At 44.5% G+C, this 22,996-nt stretch overlaps 3 protein-coding genes across 4 annotated transcripts; 2 read left to right on the forward strand and 1 right to left on the reverse strand.

The window, feature by feature from the left end:
- The first annotated feature begins 1,372 nt into the window (after positions 1 to 1,372).
- LOC104597902 (ESCRT-related protein CHMP1-like) lies at positions 1,373 to 2,261 on the forward strand. Its single transcript, XM_010259680.3, has one exon. It carries the CDS (start codon positions 1,509 to 1,511, stop codon positions 2,118 to 2,120), a length of 612 nt encoding a protein of 203 aa, XP_010257982.1. The 5' UTR covers positions 1,373 to 1,508; the 3' UTR covers positions 2,121 to 2,261.
- Positions 2,262 to 4,176: 1,915 nt separating this feature from the next.
- Positions 4,177 to 8,979, forward strand: LOC104597901 (protein COBRA-like). 2 transcript variants are annotated; one of them, XM_010259678.3, is made up of 6 exons: positions 4,177 to 4,323; positions 5,558 to 5,637; positions 6,161 to 6,617; positions 7,000 to 7,159; positions 7,349 to 7,623; positions 8,313 to 8,979. In XM_010259678.3, the coding sequence occupies exons 1-6, from the start codon at positions 4,221 to 4,223 to the stop codon at positions 8,603 to 8,605; spliced, it is 1,368 nt and encodes a 455-aa protein (XP_010257980.1). In that variant the 5' UTR covers positions 4,177 to 4,220; the 3' UTR covers positions 8,606 to 8,979. The 2 variants fall into 2 exon arrangements, with proteins under 2 accessions (XP_010257980.1, XP_010257981.1); XM_010259679.3 differs by having other exon boundaries at positions 7,517 to 7,623.
- Positions 8,980 to 9,752: 773 nt separating this feature from the next.
- LOC104597900 (COBRA-like protein 4) lies at positions 9,753 to 12,969 on the reverse strand. The gene is made up of 6 exons (XM_010259677.3): positions 12,686 to 12,969; positions 12,512 to 12,591; positions 11,687 to 12,143; positions 11,417 to 11,564; positions 10,999 to 11,276; positions 9,753 to 10,488 (listed from the first exon to the last, which is right to left on the reverse strand). Exons 1-6 carry the CDS (start codon positions 12,834 to 12,836, stop codon positions 10,205 to 10,207), a joined length of 1,398 nt encoding a protein of 465 aa, XP_010257979.1. The 5' UTR covers positions 12,837 to 12,969; the 3' UTR covers positions 9,753 to 10,204.
- Positions 12,970 to 22,996: the final 10,027 nt, after the last annotated feature.

Below are 22,996 nucleotides of genomic sequence, written 5' to 3' on the forward strand. Positions count from 1 at the left end.
ACGCAGACCCAAGTTTTATCGGCTGCTCTTCTGTGATGATATCTCAGCTTACCAGAGGTTGGTTGCAACATGAACAGAGCTACAACTTGTTGGGTGCGCATTGTACACCTTCTGTTATGAATCTCGAACTCCCCCAACCCAACCGTCTCTCCACCTGCGATCGTCATCCTGACCACCGGCTTCTGCCCCTCATGTTTATGCAAACGCCTTGCTTGTTTGGATCCAGCGACCCGCCGGAAGAGAAACCCTTCCTCCACCACATCCACCGCTGCCTCCACCTTCAAACCCGTCACCGACTTCCACCGCTGCAACTGATTGCAGCGGCGGCGAATCCACCACTGGCCTCTCTCCCCCTCTCTCTCTCTCTCTCTCTCCATCTTTTATTATTCGTTTTCTTTTTCTATTTCTGCTCCTTCGTTGTCGCGCCCTCTATCACCGCCGAACCAGTTGCTGGCCCCCCAGCCCAATCGTCTCTCCACCTGCGATCGTCATCCCGACCAACCTGTCACCGGCTTCTGCTCCTCATGTTTATGCGAACACCTTGCTTGTTTGGATCCAGCGACCCGCCGGAAGAGCAACCCCTCCTCCACTTCCACCGCCGCCTCCACCTTCAAACCCGTCATCGACTTCCACCGCTGCAACTGATTGCAGCGGCGGATTCGAACTTAGCGGCGGCGAATCCAGCCTCTCTCCCTCTCTCTCCATCTGTTATTATTCGTTTTCTTTTTCTATTTCTGCTCCTTCCCACAGTTGTCGCGCCCTCTGTCACCGCCGAACCAGTTGCTGCCCCCCTCTGCGCCGAATCAGTCGCTACCCCCAGCCCAGTTCGTCTCCATCATCTTCGCCCATTCTTCCATCTAAGAAGCCTCCGGGGAGGGATTTGAAGGAGATTGCAGGCAGTTTCTGGTTGGCCGCCTGGTTTTTAGCAAGAAATTGCAGAAGTGGAGGAGAAAGAAGAAGATGAAGAAACGCGGCGCTGGCGACGGTGCCTCAACCACAATGCGGGCCGAAAAGCCGTCGCGTAGGCAGTTCAGGGAGACGTAGTTGGAAATCGCAGATTACGAATGTGGACGGAGATCCTGCGATACTGATCCGAGGTTCTCCCTTGATGTCGGTCGGATGTCTTTTGATGATCCCCGATACATACTCATGGGACGAGCCCAGGGCTTCTTGGGATGGTTATCTCATTGGAAGTACAGGGGGGTCTTTATCACAGACCCCCTAGTACGGGGGGGTCTTTGTATTTACCCAAAAAAACCCGCAATTGCGAGAAAATATAGAATGGCTTTTTTGGAAGTTCATAAAAATGCCTAAAATTCCTTACGAGACGTTAAGAGTTTCCAACGGCTAGTTTTTGAAGTTCCCTTCTCTGAAACTATGGTTCTAAAACCACTCCACAATCCTCAATATTTCATCAAACCAAAACCGATAAGAACGGAAGAACCAATTCCTCTTCTTTGTCAGCATACTGATACTAGGATTAGAGTTCCTGATCTGGGTTTTCTAGAATGGGGAAGGAGAAGCTAATGGAGCAGATATTCCAGTTGAAGCTCACATCGAAATCGTTGGTTAGGCAAGCGAAGAAGTGTGAGCAGGAAGAGAAAACAGAGAAGGCCAAAGTAAAGAAAGCGATTGAGAAGGGCAACATGGATGGCGCAAGGATCTATGCTCAAAACGCGATCAGAAAGCGCAATGAACAGCTCAACTATCTGCGCCTCGCATCCCGCCTCGACGCTGTAGTAGCACGACTCGGGAGCCAGAGCAACTTGCAGACAGTTGGGAAGTCGATGAGCGGAATAGTGAAGTCACTTGAAGGGGCGCTTTCTGTTGGGAACATGGAGAAGATGTCTCAGACCATGGATCGATTTGAAAAGGGTTTTGTAAACATGGAGGTGCAGGCTAGCTTCATGGAGAAGTCAATGGCGGGCACCACAACTCTGTCTACTCCTGAAGAGGAGGTGGGGTCCTTGATGCAGCAAGTAGCTGATGATTACGGGTTGGAGGTATCTCTGAAACTCCCACAGGCCGGGAATAAAGCAGTTGTGCTGAAGGAGAAAGGAGCAGTAGTTTCCGAGGAGGAGCTGAATAGGAGACTGGCAGACTTGAAAGCCAAAGGCTAATCTCTCTTTTTCTCTATCATCAAATGATCAAATATGAGTATGACCATGTTTGAGTTGTTTCTAAGTTTGTTAGTATCTTTAGAATGGATTAGCAAATTAGCAATCAAAAATTCTTTTTTATAAAGCAATTTTATTCTGTTATGGCCCCGTTTGATCAACATTGAACTAGGTGGTGAACTAGCTAAGAAAACAGGAAAATCTCAACAACTGCAAAATTGGAGAAGGTTGTGATCATTGGATTGACTCAGTTGAGGGTGGTGGATTTCAGTATTGTCTTCCATACCAGTGCAAATGAAGCTGCATTAAAATTGCAATTGCAAACAAGTCCCAAATAAAGAACAGGCAAAAAGTTGGACCTTCCTCTTTCATCACAACGTTTAAAAAACAGAGTTGACGTTTTCACAAACCGATGATGTTTAAAAACAGTAGTTGGGGGAGAAATAGACTCTTTGGTTTTGGGTTAAACTGTTCACATGGCCACGTCCCTTGGGCTTGGGCTTTGGAGGGAGACGTCGATTTTTGTGGGCCCCTTCCAGTTTTAGGAATGGTTCGTCTCCATGATGGTTATGTGTGGTTCTTAGTTGTGGACTTGTGACCTACAAAGTGCTAATGGGCCCGGATGCATGTTGGGTTGGGGAGTTTAGAAAGTTCTTCTCCTGCTTTTTTTTTTTAATTTGAAACAAAATTTGCAAGCAAACGACAAGGAGAGACGTTAAAAATGAGAACAGTCTCTCCCCACCGACACATGGATGGAATAAGAAACGGAGGCCCACGGAGGAGCCCAATTACTGTCGGCACGCCAACGCCACATTATTTCATTGGATGCAGAATCTTAACAATCAATGAATCATTTGACATTAGTATCACTAAATTGCCCTTGTTCATTTCCTGAAACTCGAAATATACCCCTAAAAACAGTCAACACCCAAAACTTTCTTTGATTGAAGGACCCACCGGCCCAGCGCCTGCAAACAGCAAACTTGTGGAATGGGTAAACTTAAACTTAAATGGGCTTTTTTACTTTTTGTGCTTTTCCAAATTTAAGAATTAAGAAGCTTGTTTTGGGGACACAGACAATTGAATAGTCCGATAGTAAATAGCAAGCTGCCGACAGTAGTCGACAGACCTGTTTAGCGGGTTAGCGGTTCTTGATCCGGTAACCTGCTCTGCTGACCCACCTATATTCCCGTTTCAGCGAATCCGGGTGTGGTGTTACACAATCAACATATGACACCTGTCCTGCAAATGTGTTTGACTTATCACACAGATGGATTAAAATGAGACAGGTGCCAAATAGTGATTGTATGCTTATTCAGCATGCTAACCGAATGTGCCTACCAGATCCGGACTCGGTTTGTGGGTTTAATAAACTATTAAACCCGACGTGATATGGATCTCGGTTGGTTCATGTTCAACTGCGTGTTTCCAACCTTCCATATTTCAATGATCATCTCGGTGCTGTTTTACGGAGGGAACTCGGATGCCAGCCATACGCGCTGGGTTAAAACTGCATGCCGTATGTTTTGGTACGGCCCAGCCACGTATGACTTGAACTTGGATATTGTACACGAGGTGGCATGGGCTGTGTGCGTCGTGGCCACGCGTGCGTAGCGGTAGCAATCAACTTAACGCTGGCGCCTGGCTGTGCTGTGACCTGTACCGTGAAGCTGGAAAGGGGCCCACGACTCCAACAACTCTTTGATAAGAATCTAGAAGAGGACAAGATGCAAGTAATCAATGAACGGGGAAGATCACATCAGTTCCTCCAAAAGGGAGGGCATGTGTGTAATTTCGTAATAGGAAATAGTGGCACGCATGTAAATATATTCAATGGTATGGGCAGAATGCCGATTAACAAAAATTTGTTAGGAACTTAAGTGGAATTAAATGGAAAAGCTTGCAGTAATTACAGTGACTCAAAGTCCACTTAGATCTTAAGCTCTTCGCTTCACCCTGTCATGTGAAGAAAAGGCCAGCGACAACGTGCTTCTTCTCTGTTCTCTCATCTCTCTCTCTTAGTCTGAGCTCCTCCCACTTCTCTGTTACTGTTGCAGATCTTGAGCTTACACAGAAGAGAAACAAGAGAAATCTGCAACAGAAATGGAGCTTATCTGCTCATCCATGAGCAGATCTATCTCCAAGCTTACCAGCTGCACTATTTTGTTCATGTTTTTGCTTTCCTGCTTCAGTTTCACATCAACAGGTTCACATTCAAAATCACTTCCATTTCTCTTCCCTTGCTTAATGTCAAATTTATCCTTTCTGGATTTCTTTTTCGCTTATGTTCATGGGTTTCGATTGGTTATGTTATTTTTTTTTCGTGGATTTAGCATTTTGGTTGTGGTTAACTGATGAGTGCACATTGTGTGAAATCTGAGACATTTGACCCTTGGGTTTCTGAAAATAGAAAAATTGACGAGATGGTCTCTTTTCTGTTTTTCTAAAAGTATGCTTTTTTTATCTTCTTGTGGACATTATTTAGTTTTTGTTGAAATCTACAGATTTATTCTTCGTTTTTTAGATTTAGAGTTCTTTCCCAAGATGGATTGTGAGAGTACGAAAGATTATGAGAAATATAGTTGCATCTCTGTTTCAGTTGATTAAAATTTGGTTCATTTTATAATTGAAGATCATAAATACAAGAGGAGTTCGGTTTGGGTGGTCGGTGTAGCATTTGATTTTTCTTAATAGAAGGAAATATAACAACTTCTATATTTTTGCATTTCCCTTTCGCTGAAAACCAAAGCTTAGCTCTTTCTTCATGGATTTAGCGAGTACGGATCTAATAGAGAATGGGAAAAGAAAGAGAGGAAATATTCACTAGTATTCTAATATTACCCTCTATTGCTCTTGTCTCTGATTTTGGATCGTGATCACTTTTTACCATTATGCTAATAAACCAGTTTTCTTAATCTACTTGTGTTGCCAGTCTGACCTGGGAATTTTTATGTTCAAAGGTTTACATTTAGCAAATCTCTCCTGAGAACGATGTTTCTTGACTAGGGTCAGCGCAGGTTTTGCCCAATTATGGATCACCAGACTGGAACTAATCCACTTAAAAACCCAAACTTAACTTGTGGCATATCATCAAAAAAGCTCCTTCACACAAATCCATATTTTCATTTTAGGCGCTTCTGTAATGTTCTTAATTTTATTTTTACATTGCAAGTGTTTTGTCATGAAGGAAAAGAAAAACAAAAATATTCACACCTTATTATGTTGTGTAAAGGATATACAAATTTTAAATGATTGGTATGATGCCCTGATATTGGTGTATTATTGGACTTCTTTTTTTTTAATAGAAGTAAATATTGGAAGTCTATTATCTACAAAAGAAAAAAAAAAGAGCTCTCAAAAATTAAAAATATATGAGATATTGGTGTTTTGGCTTTCTTGGCAATTAAGGGTCTAAGTTAAAACTTTGGATTGTGTTTCAGAAGCCTATGATGCACTTGATCCAAATGGGAATATCACAATCAAATGGGACGTTATAAGCTGGACTCCAGATGGCTATGTTGTAAGTATGCAGCACATGGATTTTCATAAAGTAGATATGGCCCTTATTGGGGTGTGTGTGTTTGTGCAGTTGGAGTGTCAGCATGAGTAACCGAGATATGATAAAACATTTCAAAAAAAAAAAAAAAGCTCATGTCATATTTTACAATACTTGCATACTACAGAAAATTATATTACTGTTCATTGGTTGCTTTCCGGTTCAACATTGATATGGCTTGTTAAGTGATTTTGGCATTAGCATAATCTGAACTACCCGTTTAGCATGAATTATAATATAGATCTAGTTGATATGGCTTGTTACATTTCTGTTCCATATTTACAGAATCTGTATTATTTTATTAATAAGGTTACTTTCGCTCATGTTATTATCAGCACAAACACTCTTTTTCAGTTGCTTTCACTTTCCAGGCAGAGTTAGTGCTTCACTGTTTCTGTCAAAACTTGTTTCATGTTTTGGAAGTTTATCTGCTTACTTCCCCTGTATCATCCTAGTTGTCATCCATCTTCTGTCTGGAACTGGGCAGGCTGTTGTCACAATCTACAACTTCCAGCAATACCGTCACATTCAGGCACCAGGATGGACACTGGGATGGACGTGGGCAAAGAAGGAGGTGATTTGGAGCATGATGGGAAGCCAAACCACAGAGCAGGGGGATTGTTCAAGATTCAAAGGGAATATCCCACATTGCTGCAAGAAAGATCCAACTGTTGTAGATTTATTGCCAGGAACTCCCTACAACCAGCAGATTGCAAATTGTTGCAAAGGAGGAGTGATCAATTCGTGGGTTCAGGATCCAACCAATGCAGCAAGCTCGTTCCAGGTTAGTGTTGGTGCAGCAGGGACCACCAACAAAACTGTTAAACTTCCAAAGAACTTCACACTGAAAGCACCTGGACCTGGATATACATGTGGACCAGCAAAGATTGTTAAACCAACTAAATTTACCACAGCAGATCAAAGGAGGACGACTCAAGCAATGAGTAAGTTAATTTTAAATGATGAACTTGTTTCTTTCTTTGGTAGCCTGATCATAATATGGTCTTTTGACTCTTCCATGTCTTGTATGGAAAGAAAAGTAGCACCATATGTTTGTGCTTTTAGGTTTTAGCCAAAAATACAACTATCATACAAGAAATCTAAATGTTAAATATAATAACTCTAGTGAGAAACATACAAACCTTGAAGAATACCACTTTATTAGTCACAAATTGGTCAAAATACTGTTCATTGTTTTCCCTGTAACTGGACTAATGCTATGGCCCAATTAAAGTTCTCTTGTTTGTTGTTACTATTTACCAAAAGAGAAGAGAAGAGAAGAGAGATGAAAATTAGCTTACACTTTACATGGCTATCTTATTGCAGTGACATGGAATGTTACCTGTACATATTCTCAATTCCTGTCTCAGAAGACACCGACCTGCTGTGTTTCACTCTCCTCATTCTATAATGATACAATAGTTCCCTGTCCAACATGCACTTGTGGCTGCCAAAACAACATAACTCAGCCAGGGAGTTGTGTGGAGTAAGTCTCGTTATATATCTTTTTTCCTGCAACACTTAATACCTGTATTGTTCTCTCTCTCTCTCTCTCTCTCTCTCTCTCTCTTTCTTTCAGAAACCTTCATTATTCCTTCTCCACATGATTTCTTTCTGGTGTGGACATGGTGTATTGTGTTTGTATTTCTTACACTTATCTTCGTTTGGCATGCAGGGGAAACTCCCCATATTTAGCTTCAGCTCTTTCAGCTGGTAAAAATAGCTACGTGCCTTTAGTTCAGTGTACCAACCATATGTGCCCTATCCGGGTCCACTGGCATGTTAAGCTCAACTATAAAGAGTATTGGAGGGTAAAGGTCACAATAACTAATTTCAATTACAGGATGAACTACACACAGTGGAACCTGGTCGTTCAACACCCAAACTTCGATAATCTCACGCAGATTTTCAGCTTCAATTACAAGTCATTAACTCCTTATGCTGGCCTAAGTAAGTTGTCTCTTTGGTTATTAAATAATGCTCCTGTCTTACTGTACTGGGCTTGTAGAAACGGGTGGATAATGATTCCATATCATGACACTGGGTATTTAACATATGTAAATGCATTCCCAAAAAAAAAAAAACAAATGCAAGGATTAAGGTGGTCTGGACAATTGAAACAATTGTTCAAAAAGAATTTTTTTCACCACAAAAGTCCAAACAAATTGAACTAAATTGATAAGTGAATTTCTTTTTTTTTGGGGCTCCTATCAGGTTGGTGACAGAACATGTCACAAGCAACTAGCCCTTGATAAAAAATACAGACAAGTATCTGTTTAATACATGGGTAGGAGGTGCTTGATTTAGTCATGATTTAAAAGCAATCTGCCTGAAACAGGCCATATTTCTAGCGTTTCTCTTGCTGCTGTCATTAATTGGTGGATGATCCAATTAAATATATAGAAAATGGTTATCGTTGTAATAAGTTAGTATTTCCCTTGTTTTTAGTTTTCTCACTGCAATAAGTAAGCATTTTTTTTTTGAAGAAACAATAAGTAAGCATTGCAGTGTGTAGATCACAATCATTTCCATATGGAAGGTTTACATGGTTTTCTTTTTTTTTTTTCTCTCCTTTCTCAACATGCTAAGGCACTGAGATTAACAGAAACATTATTGAAATTCTGGAATTGGTTTCGCAGATGATACTGCAATGCTATGGGGGGTTAAATTCTACAATGATTTGCTCATGGAAGCTGGCCCCCTAGGGAATGTCCAGTCAGAGTTACTTTTCCGGAAGGATAAATCAACTTTTACTTTTGAAAAGGGATGGGCATTCCCTCGGCGGATCTATTTCAATGGTGATAACTGTGTCATGCCACCACCTGATGCATATCCATGGTTGCCAAATGCTAGTCCCAGACCAATGGTGTCCTTCCTTGGTCCAGTTGTGGCTTTCTTGGCATCTTTGCTCTTCTTGTTTGCTTGGGCGTAAGTGAAAACGATACAGGGGAGCATTGCAAATTATGGGCCATTTATAATATTTACAACTGGATCAAACTGCCAGAATCTTGTGGTGAAATTTTTGATCTTGCTTTCATTGGGGCCTTGGATTCCAGCATTGTCAGTGGATTCAGGTGCACAACAATCCCTGGTGAAAAATTTTATCTTTTTGTGTAATGTATTGGCTGTTTGAATCAATTTACTGGCATTTTGTTTACATTTTACCTGTTGTATTTTATGTTAATTTATAATTAACCATCTTGTTTGTAGGGTTCCACTTAAAATTGTTATTTTCTCCATTGTAATAAAGACATCTCACAGTGAAATTAGAGATAATATATGGATTTGATCTTTGAGTTAATCAAATTTTTATCTGCCCATGAAATTTTATTTTATTTTTTCATTTGAAAATCCCACTCAAGGAATGAACTGTAATTTAAGGTGGCACATCTTCAGGAGGATGAAGAAAGAAAATCTTCTTTGCACGAGATATGGTACCTCTAATCCCTGTCGGGTTGCATATAAGACTACATTTTGGCCACTACATTAAGAGTCCGGATCTGTTCTACTTGTCATGCCCTTGAATGCAGTCTGCCCAAGTTGAGCGCAAAACAAGCGCAACAGATCCCAACTCTTACATGCTGTAATCAGTTCATTGATGTAAGCTACTGGCTGTGTGATCACCTCTTGTCTTGAATGCATCGGCATGGCACAGCATTAAAATAGACTGCTCTGAGGTTTATTAGTCTTCCAATCTAAAAGCTAAACCATGGAACAGGAGAATCACATAATATTAGATCGAGTTGCGAAACATGGTGATCGAATGGACAGTGATAGCAACCATACCAGACAGATCCTTTATTCTTTGTATCTTGAAAAAATTGATCAGTTTAGGTTCCATCTACAGGAGAATCATATATATTATATCGAGTTGCGAAACATGGTGATCGAATGGACAGTGATAGCAACCATTACCAGACAGAGAAACAGATCTAGATACCGTCCTTTATTCATTGTATCTTGAAAAAAAATTGATCAGTTTAGGTTCCATCTACAGGAGAATCAAATAATATTACATCGAGTTGCGAAACATGGTGATCGAATGGACAGTGATAGCAACCATTACCAGACAGAGAAACAGACCCAGATACCCTCCTTTATTCATTGTATCTTGAAAAAAATTGATCAGTTTAGGTTCCATCTACATAAATTTCGAGGAGGGGTGGAAAAGTTTTCAGTTTTCCCCATAAAATGGGCAACAATAACTACTGAAACTATTTTGGTAGAAGAATTTTTTGCTCCTTGTGCATTGAAACAAACAACCCTTGCGTACCAATGCAGTATGGGCACCATTCTTTTAGAGGAGCTTGTTTTAATTTTTTTTTTTCATGAATATCTTAACAGAAAATGTTTCACTTAACTGAGATACACCCAGCTCGTCCATTTTAGTTTAAAAAGAATAGAATTTGATGTTTTGTTTGTATATATACCTGTCCCTCCAGTTGTGTCAAAGATGGCCACTCATTCAAGACTAAACTACTTCTATGCCTTCAAAACTCCTGAGAACCGACTCATTTCTCTAGGAAACCCATCACCAGACAGTCATTAAGAGGAAGAGCATAGAAACAATTAATGTCGAGAATGCAAGTGGATTCGCATGGGCAGAATTTGGTAGGAATGGGTATGTATCTGGTGGGGGTAGCATGCACTCGTCACCATTAAAGTAGACTTTCCGAGGAAATGCCCATCCTTGCTTCAGGGTGAACGTCTCCTTGTTTTTCTGAAGCAGAACCTCTGACTGGACATTGCCAAATGGACCGGCCTCCATTAGTAGGTCGTTGTAGAATTTCATGCCGTAAAACATGCCAGTATCATCTGTGTGTACACAATTAACAACAGCAAACGATTAGTAATTTTGCATTAATTGCTCAGTAGTTTGACACAAAAACAACAGAAAATCATAGTTTTGACACTAGTACAAATGTAAAGCATGGGAATGCAAATGACTGAGGCCCCGTTTCGTTGACGGGAATAGGGGTCTGGAATTGGAATCAGAATGGGCGGAGCCGGAATCCCATTCCCATTCCTGCTGGAATGGCATTCACCCATTTGAGGGAATAACCATTCGCTGCCCCTCCTTTGGGAATGAAATCCCATTCCTGCTGATTGTCATTCCCATTCCCATTCCTGTCTGAATGGACCATTCCGATTCCAATTTGGAAGGATTTCAATTCCAACTGCGAACTGAACGGACCCTGTAAAAAAAAGTTGTGTTTCTATAGAGAACCCTTCCAGAGGCAGTGAATGTGTGCAAACATGGATATATAAGCAGCCATCATGCATGAAGGTGTAATCACACATAGTTTGGAGTTTATTTGCACTCACTTATGGATTCATAAGGAACGAGAGGCTTGTAGTCGAAACTAAAAACTTGGGTAACATTGTCAAGATTTGGGTGCTGAACAACAAGTGTCCACTGTGTATAGTTCATTCTGTAGTTAAAATTGGTGATGGAAACCTTGACACGCCAATAGTCCTTGTAGTTGAGCTTCACATGCCAGTGCACTCGAATCGGGCACATGTGGTGAGTGCATTGCAACAGTGGTGTGCTGTCTTTCTTTGGTGTATTGATTCCCACCACGCTTAGCAGCTTTGAATCACTTCTGTAATAACACTCGCAATTGTACAAGGTTAGCACAGGGAGATAAGGAGACAGTGATCTGACTTGTGATCACACATATAGTGAGCATCTAAGTTTCTGTTCCTCGGTCTATATTTATGGAGGTAAGAGTTGGAGAATTACTTGATACAGTTGTTCTTGTTCTGGCAACCACAGGCACAGGAGGGACAAGGAGTGATGGTGTCATTGTAGAAAGATGAGAAGGAGACGCAACAGTTCGGGTTCTTCCGCGCCAGAAACTGTGAATAAGTGCAGGTCACATTCCATGTCACTGGCAAACAACAACAAAGTGAACATTTGATGAATTTTCTGTTCTTCTCAAAAGTAAAATTAGGAGCTAATCAAGAGGTCTGTTAGTCACACGAGAAGGGTGATCGTCAAATTTGGACTTACTCAGTGACTGAGTTTTTCGCCGGCGGTCAGGGGTGAGGAAGGTTGTGGAGGGCACAATCTTTGCTGGGCCACAAGTGTAACCTGGTCCTGGACCTAGCAAAGTGAAGTTCTTGGGAAGTTTTACTGTCTTGTTTGTGGTACCAGCGAGCCCAACACTCACCTGGAAAGCTGAGACTGAGGCTGCAGGGTCTTGTCCCCAAGCTGTCACCACACCGCCTTTGCAGCAATTAGTAAATTGTTGATTGTAAGGGACTCCAGGGAGCAAATCCACCACTGTGGGAGTCTTCTTGCAACAATGTGGAATATTTCCTTTGAACTTGGAACAGTCTCCTTGCTCGGTAGTTTGGGCTCCCACCATGGACCATATGACTTCTTTTTTCGCCCAAGTCCAGCCCAAAGTCCAGCCTGGGCTCATAATGTGCCGGTACAACTGGAAGTTGTTGATTGTCACCACTGCCTGGAAAATAAAATCAAAATGGAATTAGCTTGATGATATTGATCAATAACTTCTGATGCTCAATTTCACCTGTGTTTTGGATTGTTTTCTCTTTTATTCCTTTTCTTTGTAAGATAAACAGATATTTTTTAATTTCCTCAACACTCCATAATTATGTAAGAATACATTATACATTAAATCCACAAATCAAATAATAATAATAATAATTAAGTATTACTAAAATTGTAGTAAAAAAAATGCTCCAACAGTCTATTTTGAAGGCATTAAGCATTCCATATTTTAGCCTAAGTTGGTTTTATAACTGGTTGGATCTGGCAATGAAACTACCAAGGCAGGACAGGGAAGTAGTGATGGATAATGATACTCACCACATAGCCATCTGGGGTCCAAGACATTACATCCCATTTAATTGTTATGTTCCCATTTGGATCAAGTGGATCGTATGCAGCTACATTCAAGAAAGAAAAGGGAAGGAAAGATAAATAAACAGATGGAAAACAAGATCAAATTGTTAATTTCAAATTTCACTGCCCAAAACATACCAGCATTAGAGAAGATCATGACAAAGAAGAAAGATAATATTGTAAATTTAAATTCGGCAAGAATGCGGCCTTGACATTGCCTGTAACTATCTTTGGCTTTGATTCTCATAGCATTTTCATGAAATGGGCCTGTGGGCTTGTTGAATCCCATACTGAAATTCTGAATTCTCTCTGATCACAAATTGGCCTGAACCTGAAGTTCAATGGGACCTCAGAAGCAAGAGGGTCTCTGGTGATGCTTTTAAGCACACTGTGTACCAGCCTACCAGGAGAGGAGAGTGTCAAAAGGGTTTGTCTATATTTAAAGGAAAGAAAGAACTCAACTCTAAGAATTGACCAGAGAGATGGCTTACCTACTGGTAGGTAAGCACTGGTGATAGTTTTCTTTTATTTTTCTCTCTTTTTATTTTAGTTCCCATGCCCAAGTCTTGAAGCAACGTATTTGGTTGGTAAGAGAAGGGCATGTGCTGTAAATTTTGACACATTTGAACATAACAGCCCAACGGTCGTCTGGGAATGGGAGAAGTTTAATGACCAAACTGCCCTTCTATTTTTATATTACTTTGAATTCTGTTTGTTTTTTTACTTTTTATTTTTTGGGAGCGGGGGTTTAATAATAGACTACTGACTGGAAGATGAGGCATTGCTGGCAAATGGCAATCAAGAAAGGTCTTATAAACGTATTTAATTTGCTTCTGTAACTTGTAAGAATCACACACCACTTGATAGATTGCTTTTTGTTACAAGTTTAGGGGTGTTGTGAACATATATGAGAATATATGGGCATTTTAGTCATGCTAAGATAAAGGGAAGCTTCCCTGAAAATATAACTAAGCTTTTCTTTCATGGGTTTGCCATTTCAATCTCAAAGTTTTCAGTTAGAAGGAAGAGTTTTGAGGGTAAATGGGCAGTTGGGGCAGGTAGTCACTCCCCCTCTGATGAGGATCTCTCAACTGCATGAAGAGAGACCTGAATGCTTCAAAAGCAAATTGAACCACTCTGTCTCTACCAATCCCACTCAATAAAACAAAATAAAAGAAAACTTTTTATGTTTTTGATGAGAAAGACAATAAACTCAATATTTGTCAATTTTCCCATAAAGAGAAAAAAGAACTCTCAATATGTATGGTTTTTCCTTTATTCAGAAAAGAAAAATATTCACAGGGAACTCTGGTTCCTTGTTATAGGTATCAATGGAACATGTCTAACTGAAGATGACTGCCACCGACAGATGTGAATGGTCTAACTAACAAGTCGTCACACTATGACTATAAAACCTCTTGAGTTGCTTCTGAATTTTAAATTAGTGGGATGATGCAGGATGATTCAAATTAAATCACATGGAAGTTCAAAGTTATTGTTCCACAGAATTAAATGTTTATTGATTTAAATCTAGTTTAAGCTACTAGTAGTGAATGATAAAATATAAATCATGGGTGATGATCCAATTCAGTATGAAAATCACAGCATTCACATCATCAATTGATGCAACATCAACACTTTCCAATTCCATGAGAGTCGAAATGTGGCATATTTTCCACCTGCTGGACCTAATTTGGAATTTTGGATGCTGGCTTGGTGCAACTTGAGAGTGATGGTCCATCTATAGAATAATCCATTAAGTAGATCTTCATTTGGGTATGTGCATCAACTCTGGAATTCGGTCTTGTGAAACGTGCACTGATCATATTGAACCCTTTAAGATACATTTGGGAGGACATACTTGCCATGACCATTTGGAACTGTTTAAGAATCGTTGTTGACCAGAACCGGGTGATTGGAGAACCCAGACGTCTGATCAGTTCCTGGATTGCTGTTTCAATGGCGAACCATCCGGTTGAACTGCCACGCCTGCCATCTGGCCAGCTTATATTAGGTTTCGTTTTTAAACCGCTGCTACTTAGGTGCTGACCCATATAATCAGAGTTCGGCTTCTATAGGGAAAGTCGGTGCTCACACCTTTTGAACAGCCCCTTGCAACCTTGCATTGGGAATATCTCCTATAAAATAAAATACACTAGTATGGAGACATTCCTAACGTAACGCAAGGCTGTAAAAGCTGTTGGAACGGGCGGACTCATATAATCAGGACAAAGGCTTACATAATATAATGATGATGATTAAAGAATAAAGATTAATAATGCTAATATCAACCATATTGGCAGGCTTGGTTAGGATTCTAGCCCATTATCAATTTAACAAAATTTCAACCTAACCAGACTTAAGGATCTGCTTGCTTTACAGTCAGAATTAGAATCGAAATTGGAATCAAAATATTTTGGAATCAGAAGCAGAATGATTTATTTCCATTGTCTATTTGGTTCAAACAGATATTGAAATGAGAATTACAATAAGTTGGAATGGGATTTCAGTTCCAAGGAGGGGAAGGGTATGACCACTCCCTCAAATGGGAAAATGCCATTCCACTAAAAATAACAATGGGATTCTGATTCCATCCAACCAACCAAATAATTGAAATTGGAATAGCCCATTCTTATTCCAATTCTTGATCCCTATTCCTGCGAATCAAACAGTCCTTATGTTACACCAGTGAGGATAAGGGCTAAACAGCACTCATAACTTGTGATGCGGTGTGATCCGGTCACTCCTAACTGGCACTCACGTGGCTCCTGGAAGGTACCTGAGATGAGGAAGAAGAAGAATCCCCGGGGGGTTTACCCGATGGGGATACTCCAATGCTTAAGTTAGTACTATGAAGGAGAAGCAAGAAGGAGATGAAGGCTAAGAGTGCAGATAGTGCGTTCCTACTATACTTGAGAGATCAGAGGTCTCAAGAAAAGTTTCTCTTCTGCCCTGAGGGCTTTTATAGGGACACTCACATCAGGTCAATGCAGGTGGCCATTGTGGCGTACGTCTCGCCCGGGTGAGTGACACATTTCCAAAGTGGCAGGCACACCTTTGCTTGCTAAGAGACGTGGACGCAGACTGTCGAAAGGACTGGGACTGCGCCGTCAGTAAGGGATATGGCGCAGTCTGACTGGTACGGTCAGTCAGTCAGAAGCTTCCTGGAGAGTGCTCGTGCGGCTCATTCGTGAGCTGTTTTGTAGCAAGCTTGGAACACTCCAGGATTACCCTTAGTGGAATTGGTCATCGGAATGACTTGTCTGCTTGGGAGCTCGGACGAGCTAATAACTTTAGCTCGCGAGGTAAGGTTGCCTCGGAGTATCTCTTCAAAGGTAGCTCGGCGAGCCTGGGGTTCGCTTGGCGGCGAAATCCTTTCGCGAGCTACAACGTAGCGAGCTGCTTTGCAGGCCCGTCACTTGGTCGTACCAGGTTACAACGCTGAGCTGTCGCTCGTGCTGATTCAGTGTCCATGTGTCATCGTTTCATAGGTGGGGTCAAATCACCCTCCATCAATTGCCCCCCACTCCTTGGGCTAAGAGCACTGCCTTAGCGCAGGGAGTTTGTGAAGCGCGACGGGCTGATTTGACCGAAATTCAAACTTGATTGATTGCCCACATTAATGCATTTGCGGGAATCAAGAGATTTTCTGACTTTCCTGACTCTTCGGATTCCAAAAACGTGCTGAAGTGGCTTTTACCTTCGAACGTCGTGCGGCTGCGATTACCTTAATTATGGAAGACGTGCCGCCAATCACCTTCGGTTTTCAGAAGGCGTGCGGTCAGGGCGCCCGTGAGCCGTTGGATCTGCTTTGATCCAGGCCATCAATTTGAAAGGGTGGGGACTATAAATAGGGGGGCCTCTCGGGCCTCATTTTCTCCCACGCCATCTTGTTGTCTTCGGATTCTGAGGTCGCGCACTTCATCTAGTCTACCCGAATTCCTCAATTTGCTTCGTTTCGTCTCTTCTGGTGAGTCCCAATCGCTGTCAGCCATGCATGGGTACCCATACCGCACCTACCATAGGACCAGGACGATGATGCTCCCTCGAGCTCGGGGGGAGCCTGGGAGCAGATCCCGGAGGCTCGGGAGGCCTCCGGCGATGTAGCGTCTACTTCTAGGGGGAGGGAGCCCAACACTTTCGGCCCTTCCTCCATGACAGCGGAGAGACTCAGGTCTCTAATCCGCTACTTTTGCCTCCCTGGGGACCTGGTCTACAGCCTCCCTACTGGAAACTTCCCTTGGGAGCATGGTCCCAATGACATAGTAATCTTCTAGGAACAGCTCGAGGCTGGCTTGCGTCTCCCCCTGCACCCCTTGATAGTAGAGGTGCTAAATCACTTTAACGTCACCATTAACCAGCTTCATCCCAACGCCATTCGAAATATGGTCGGGACTATATCTTTGTGTTACGAGTACTGTCTTCCTTTGGACCTTGATATTTTTGCCTCTATCCTCTGTATAAAAAATGTTGCTTCTGGGGTTCCTCCGGAGAGGCGCTTTTACTACCTCTCTCCCCGTCCCGGCTATAAGCTCTTGTACGAGCTACCGAACAAGATTCCCGCCTGGAAGTGGGATTATTTTGTGGTTTGCAACCCTGAGGGGTGGCCCTTCCCCACCGCTTGGAGGGGCGCCATTCAGGACCCCGGGGCAGAGCTGGACCCTGAAACTCGGAAAACAATGCTATCCTGGGCATCGGTAGGCTTCCTTTACTCGGACTACTTGATCGAGGAGAAGCTCGTGTAGCCAGCTTGAGCCCGGGTAGGTTGTCTTTTTAGGTTGTGTGGTTTCTGTAACGATGTTGTACTCACATTCGCATACATATATTTCATTCTTGCTGGACTAATATTGATGCTCTTCTTGGTAGCCATCATGTCTAGTGCCGGTTCGCGCTGCCTTCTCTCGAGCAGCCAAAGGCGCCATGCGAAGAGGACACGCCCCGACCAGACTCCCCCCTCAGGAGGTGCTGAGTTCGGGTCTGCTGAGCCGGTTTTATCCTCCCCTCCGCCTGAGATTCTGGCACCCCCTCCCGAGGGAACTAGCGGGGTTGACTTCGGAGGGGATGAGCTCCCTCATCAAGGGGAGGCTCCCTGTAACCCCCTCCAGCCACGCCCTTACCCCCGGTTCCTAGTAGGGAAATGGGAAGGGGTGAACGATTACCTCGTGGCTTGCCGGAGGAGCCGGAAGGCGATCACTAATGATGAGGTCGCTCAGTGGGGGAATATGGAGCCCGGAGACCTCGTCGCGTTCGCCTCTGCTTACTGCATGGTGGTAAGTAATCTCTCTCTCTTTTCCTCTCTTGTTTTGCTCCTCTTCGTTGTCCTCTGATCTTCTCTTCTGTCAACAGGTGAATTCCGCCATCCATGCCATGGCCCTCCAGACGCGCGTCCATCACGTCGATGCCCTCGACCAGCGAGCTACCAACAAGAAGCTCCAGGGCGAGCTCGACCGGATCCGGGGTGAGCTCCATCACACCTGCAAGGGGAGTGAGTCTCAGGAGCTGCTCGTCCACGACCAGGAAGCTCAAATCGCCCGGCTTTCTGAAGAGAGCGCACATTACATTAAGGAATCATCAAGGATGGCGGCAGAGAGGGAGTTCCTCAGACAGCAGGTGCGGGACTTGGAGTCCACTCTTCTAAATCGGACTCAAAACTTCGATCAGATGGTGGAGGCTGAACAAGAGAAAGCGGTCTGGGATTTTAAAGATTCCCAGGAATTCCACGACCTCCAGGCGGAGTATGGTTCGGGTTCATACCGCTATAGGTTTAAGCTTTGCCGGTGGCTGGTTCGGAAGAAGTTCTCCGGACTCAACCTCGGTGGCATTACCATGAAGGGTCTGTCTCCTGAGACGGCGGACCAAGCGGAGGAAGAGGAGCCTGACTCCCTAGAGGATGAGGAGGCGGATCCCTGAGGCAGTGTTTCTCTGGACTCCTGGTGGCTTCCGGGTGCCGTAAACCCGGTCTTTCACAAGTCTTTGGTTGGGCGGTTGTGCCCTGTGATAGTCAGACTTTCCCGAGCTATTTAGCTCGGTTACCGCATTTGTTATTTTTCTTCTCTCTCTCTTTTTTTTTTGAAGTGACAATGAAAGTTCTCCCTTTTTTCTTCCAAGTATAATGTGCTCTCTTTATCTTTGCTAAGCAGATCTCAACACCCAAGCTATTAGAGCTACGTACCCGAAGTAGAACTCCTCGATAATTGTTGCCTTGAACTATTCCTTAAACCATTTAAGGCATCTTTATGGTGCATGACAAAGCGATTACCACGTGTGCCCGAACTATATGCTCGTTGGTTTTTCTCTAGTTCGATCATCATACTAGAACAAGCTATGCTTGGCGGGGTTTAAGCCCGAGCTGCTTACATTCCTCACTTGAAGTTCGCCCATGTCATTAAGACAACTGGGTCTGATTGCGCCAAGATCGTGTTAGCCCGGCATTTTGGCCCTTAGGCTCTGGGAGTGATTTATAGTTCACTTTTAAAGTTCGTTCATGCCTCAAAGGCGACCGGGTCTTATTGCGTCGAGATCGTGTTAGCTCGGCAATTTGGCCCTTAGGCTTTGGGAGTGGCTCATGGCCTGCTCGGTTGTTATAGATAGTATTGTCTTAAGTTGACAATATTCCATGCCCGAGGTACTTGTTTCCCTTCGAGGGTCTCGAGTTCATACGTTCCTTCCCCGAGTACTCGTTTCACTCGGTAAGGTCCTTCCCAGTTAGGCCCAAGCTTGCCAGCGCCGGGCTCAGGTACCATAACCTTTCGAAGAACCAAGTCGCCGACGCGGAGGTTCCGCTTCTTGACCCTGGCATTATAGTACCGAGCTACTCTCTGCTGGTAGGCTATAGTCCTGATATACGCGAGGTCCCTTACTTCGTCGAGTTGATCGAGGTTGGTACGGAGCTCGTCTTCATTTGTCTGATCACTGTATGCTTCTAGTCGCAGCGTAGGCACCTCGATCTCTGCAGGGATCACTGCTTCGGTGCTGTAGGTGAGATTGAAGGGTGTTTCTCCCGTGGCGGTCTTCTTCATGGTCCAGTAAGCCCATAGGACGCTAGGTAACTCATCTGCCCATAACCCTTTAGCCCGGTCCAGCCGTGCTTTCAGTCTGCGGAGGATGGCTCTGTTCGTGACTTCTGCCTGACCATTTTCTTGAGGGTGTGCGACCGAAGTAAAATTTTGTCGGATTCCCATGTCTTGGCACCAGTCTTGGAATTTGATGTCTTCGAACTGCTTGCCGTTGTCAGAAATCAATACCCGAGGTAATCCAAAGCGGCACATGATGTTCTTCCAAAAGAAGTTTTGGACATTCCAGGCTGTGATTGTTACAAGGGGTTCAGCTTCCACCCACTTGGTGAAGTAGTCCACTGTTACTACTAAGAACTTCCTCCCGCCCGTTGCTGGCAGGAATGGCCCGAGTAGATCGATCCCCCACTGTGCAAAGGGCCACGGGCTGGTGAGGTACTTGAGGTCGGCAGCGGGTCGGTGGTGAATATTGGCATGTCTCTGGCATTTGTCACATTTTTTAACGAGCTCGATAGCATCTGCCTTCATTGTTGGCCAATAATACCCCTGTCGAAGTGCTTTCTGGGCAAGGGCCCTGCCCCCCAAGTGCCCGCTGCACAACCCCTCATGAGTGTCGCGGAGTACGAGCTCGGCTTCGGTAGGCTGCAAGCAACGCAGATAGGGGAGCGTGTAGGATCTCCTGTACAGCCATTCGTTTATCATGACGTATTTGGCTGCCTGGCACTGCACTCTTCTGGCTGCATTGCGATCTGCAGGGAGGGTCCCGTGTAGCAAGAAGCTCGCGAGCGGGTCAATTCAGCTCGGCTCTGCCGAACGACGGGAGCGACCTCCTCTCCCCCTCTGAGAATGCTAGGCCGAGACAGGTCCTCTATGTACACGGTTCTCATGGTGATGTTGCTAGTGCTGGCTAACCTGGACAGGGCGTCAGCCTCAGCGTTCTCCGACCTAGGAATTTGTCTGATGAAGTGTGACTGGAAGTCGAGCAGGGCCTCTCTGACTTTGGCTAAGTAAGCTATCATGGTTGGCTCGCGAGCTTTGTACACGCCGGTGACCTGGTTAACCACGAGCTGGGAGTCGCTGTAGATAATGATGTGCTTTGCTTTTACTTCTCTGGCTAGGGCCAGTCTAGCTATCAACGCCTCGTACTCCGCTTCATTGTTAGACGCCGCGAACTCGAAGCGTAGCTTTTACTCCAGTTTCGTGCCACTTGGGCCGTGCAGAACTATTCCGGCTTCGCTGCACTGTTGGTTCGAGGAGCCATCTACATGAAGGATTCATGGCTCCTCATCCCAGTTCGCGGTTGGCCGAACTAGGAGAGACGCCACACTGGCTGCTACCTCACGGGGTTCAGACTCGACCGGCCTGGGAGCTTCGGGCTCACCCGAGCTGGGAGCCTTGTGCTCAACCGGCCTGGGGGCTTCGGAGCTGAATGTGCAATCGTCTATGAAATCTGCTAAGGCTTGGGCCTTGATGGCAGTTCGCGGCTTGTACTGGAGGTCATACTCGCTGAGCTCAACGGCCCACTTCGTCAACCGACCAGAGACCTCGGGCTTAAGTAAGACTTGCCTTAGAGGCTTGTCGGTGAGAACGATAACAGTGTGAGCCTGGAAGTACGGGCGGAGCTTCCGGGCTGCAATTACCAGTGCGTAAGCCAGCTTTTCTATCTCTGGGTATCTCATCTCTGCTCCCTACAATACTTTGCTAACATAATAGATGAGTCGCTGAACCCGAACTACTTCTTTTATTAGTACTGAGCTGACCACTTTGTCGCTTGCCAAGAGGTACAGTTCTAAAATATCACCCTCCTCGGGCCGGGTTAAGATCGACACACTAGCGAGGTATTTCTTGAGCTCGTCAAACGCGAGCTGACAGTCTTGGGTCCATTCGAACCCTTTGCTTTTGATTGCCTTAAAGAACGGCAGACAGCGGTCCGCCGATTTGGACATGAAGCGACTCAGGGCGGCTATGCGGCCATTCAACCTCTGAACCTCCTTCAATTTCTAGGGTGGTCTCATATCTAAGATGGCCTTAATTTTGTCTGGGTTGGCCTCAATGTCGCACCGGTTAACGATGTATCCTAGGAACTTGCCCGAGGTCACACCGAATACACACTTATTTGGGTTCAGCCTCATATTAAACTTACGCAAAATTTCAAAAACAGAATGCAGGTCTTGTATTAATTCATGTGAGAATTGAGTTTTGACGACCATGTCGTCTACATAGCACTCTACTTTTCTGTCAATTAGTGGCGCAAACAACTTATTTACAAGCCTTTGAAAGGTTGCCCCTGCGTTTTTCAACCCGAAGGGCATAACCTTGTAACAGTATAGATCGAACTCCGTGATGAAGGAAGTCTTTTCTTCATCCGTCGGGTCCATCTTGATTTGGTTATAGACCGAATAGGCGTCCAAGAAACTTAGCAACTCATGCCCTGAGGTTGCGTCCACCAAGCGGTCAATTCTGGGGAGTGGAAAGCAGTCTTTTGGGCAAGCCTGGTTTAGGTCGGTGTAGTCGACGCACATGAGCCACTTGCCGTTGGCCTTCTTTACCAGGACGGGGTTGGCTACCCAATTCGGGTAATGGACTTCTCTTATGAAGTCAGCTACGATGAGCTTTTCGACTTCCTCGTGACTGCTTTCCACCGCTCTGGGGCTAGGTTGTGTTTCTTCTGTCTAACGGGCCTAACTACAGGATCAGTATTCAGCTTATGAGTTATAAGGTCGGGGTCTATACCGGGCATCTCTGCCGCAGACCATGCAAAAATGTCCAAATTTTGAAGTAGGAAACTTACCCGTTCGGATCGTAGAGGTTCTTGGACGGAAGCACCGATCTGAAGCGTCCGAGCTAGGTCTGCCGCTGAGGTCGGGACTGCGACTGTCTCTTCCATGGGCGCGTGTTATTCCTCACTTTGCACCGTAGGCCGCTCCAGTTCGAGGTCATCGGCCACCTTGGTCTTTCCCTTTAGGGCGACGACGTAGCACTTGCGGGACTCGAGCTGGTCGCCCCATGCTACCCCCATGCCGAAGTCTGTTGGGAACTTCATTGCCAAATGGTAAGTGGAGACCACCGCCCGTAGGACATGGGTGATTGGCCAACCTATTATGGCATTGTAGGGGGAGGGGGTCGCGACCACCAGGAAGTCGTGTTTGAATCTGACCACGCAAGGCCACGTGATGACTTCCACAGGTACTGTTATCTTCCCAAGGGGCCGGACTTCTTCTCCGCTGAAGCCCACCAAAGGAGTGTCTGCAGGCCTCAAGTCACTTTTTTGCAACTGAAGCTGGTCGAACGCAGCTTTGAAGAGGATATCTGCCGAGCTACCTGAGTCAACGAGTACGCGTCTGACCTCGAAGTCGTTGATCCTCAGCTTTATCACAAGTGCGTCATCGTGGGGGTAGTGGACTCCTCGTGTGTCATCTTCTGTGAAGAAAATTGG

The sequence above is a fragment of the Nelumbo nucifera genome, chromosome 4, assembly GCF_055504915.1.
Source record: "Nelumbo nucifera cultivar China Antique chromosome 4, China Antique-T2T, whole genome shotgun sequence".
Taxonomy (NCBI): Eukaryota; Viridiplantae; Streptophyta; class Magnoliopsida; order Proteales; family Nelumbonaceae; genus Nelumbo; species Nelumbo nucifera.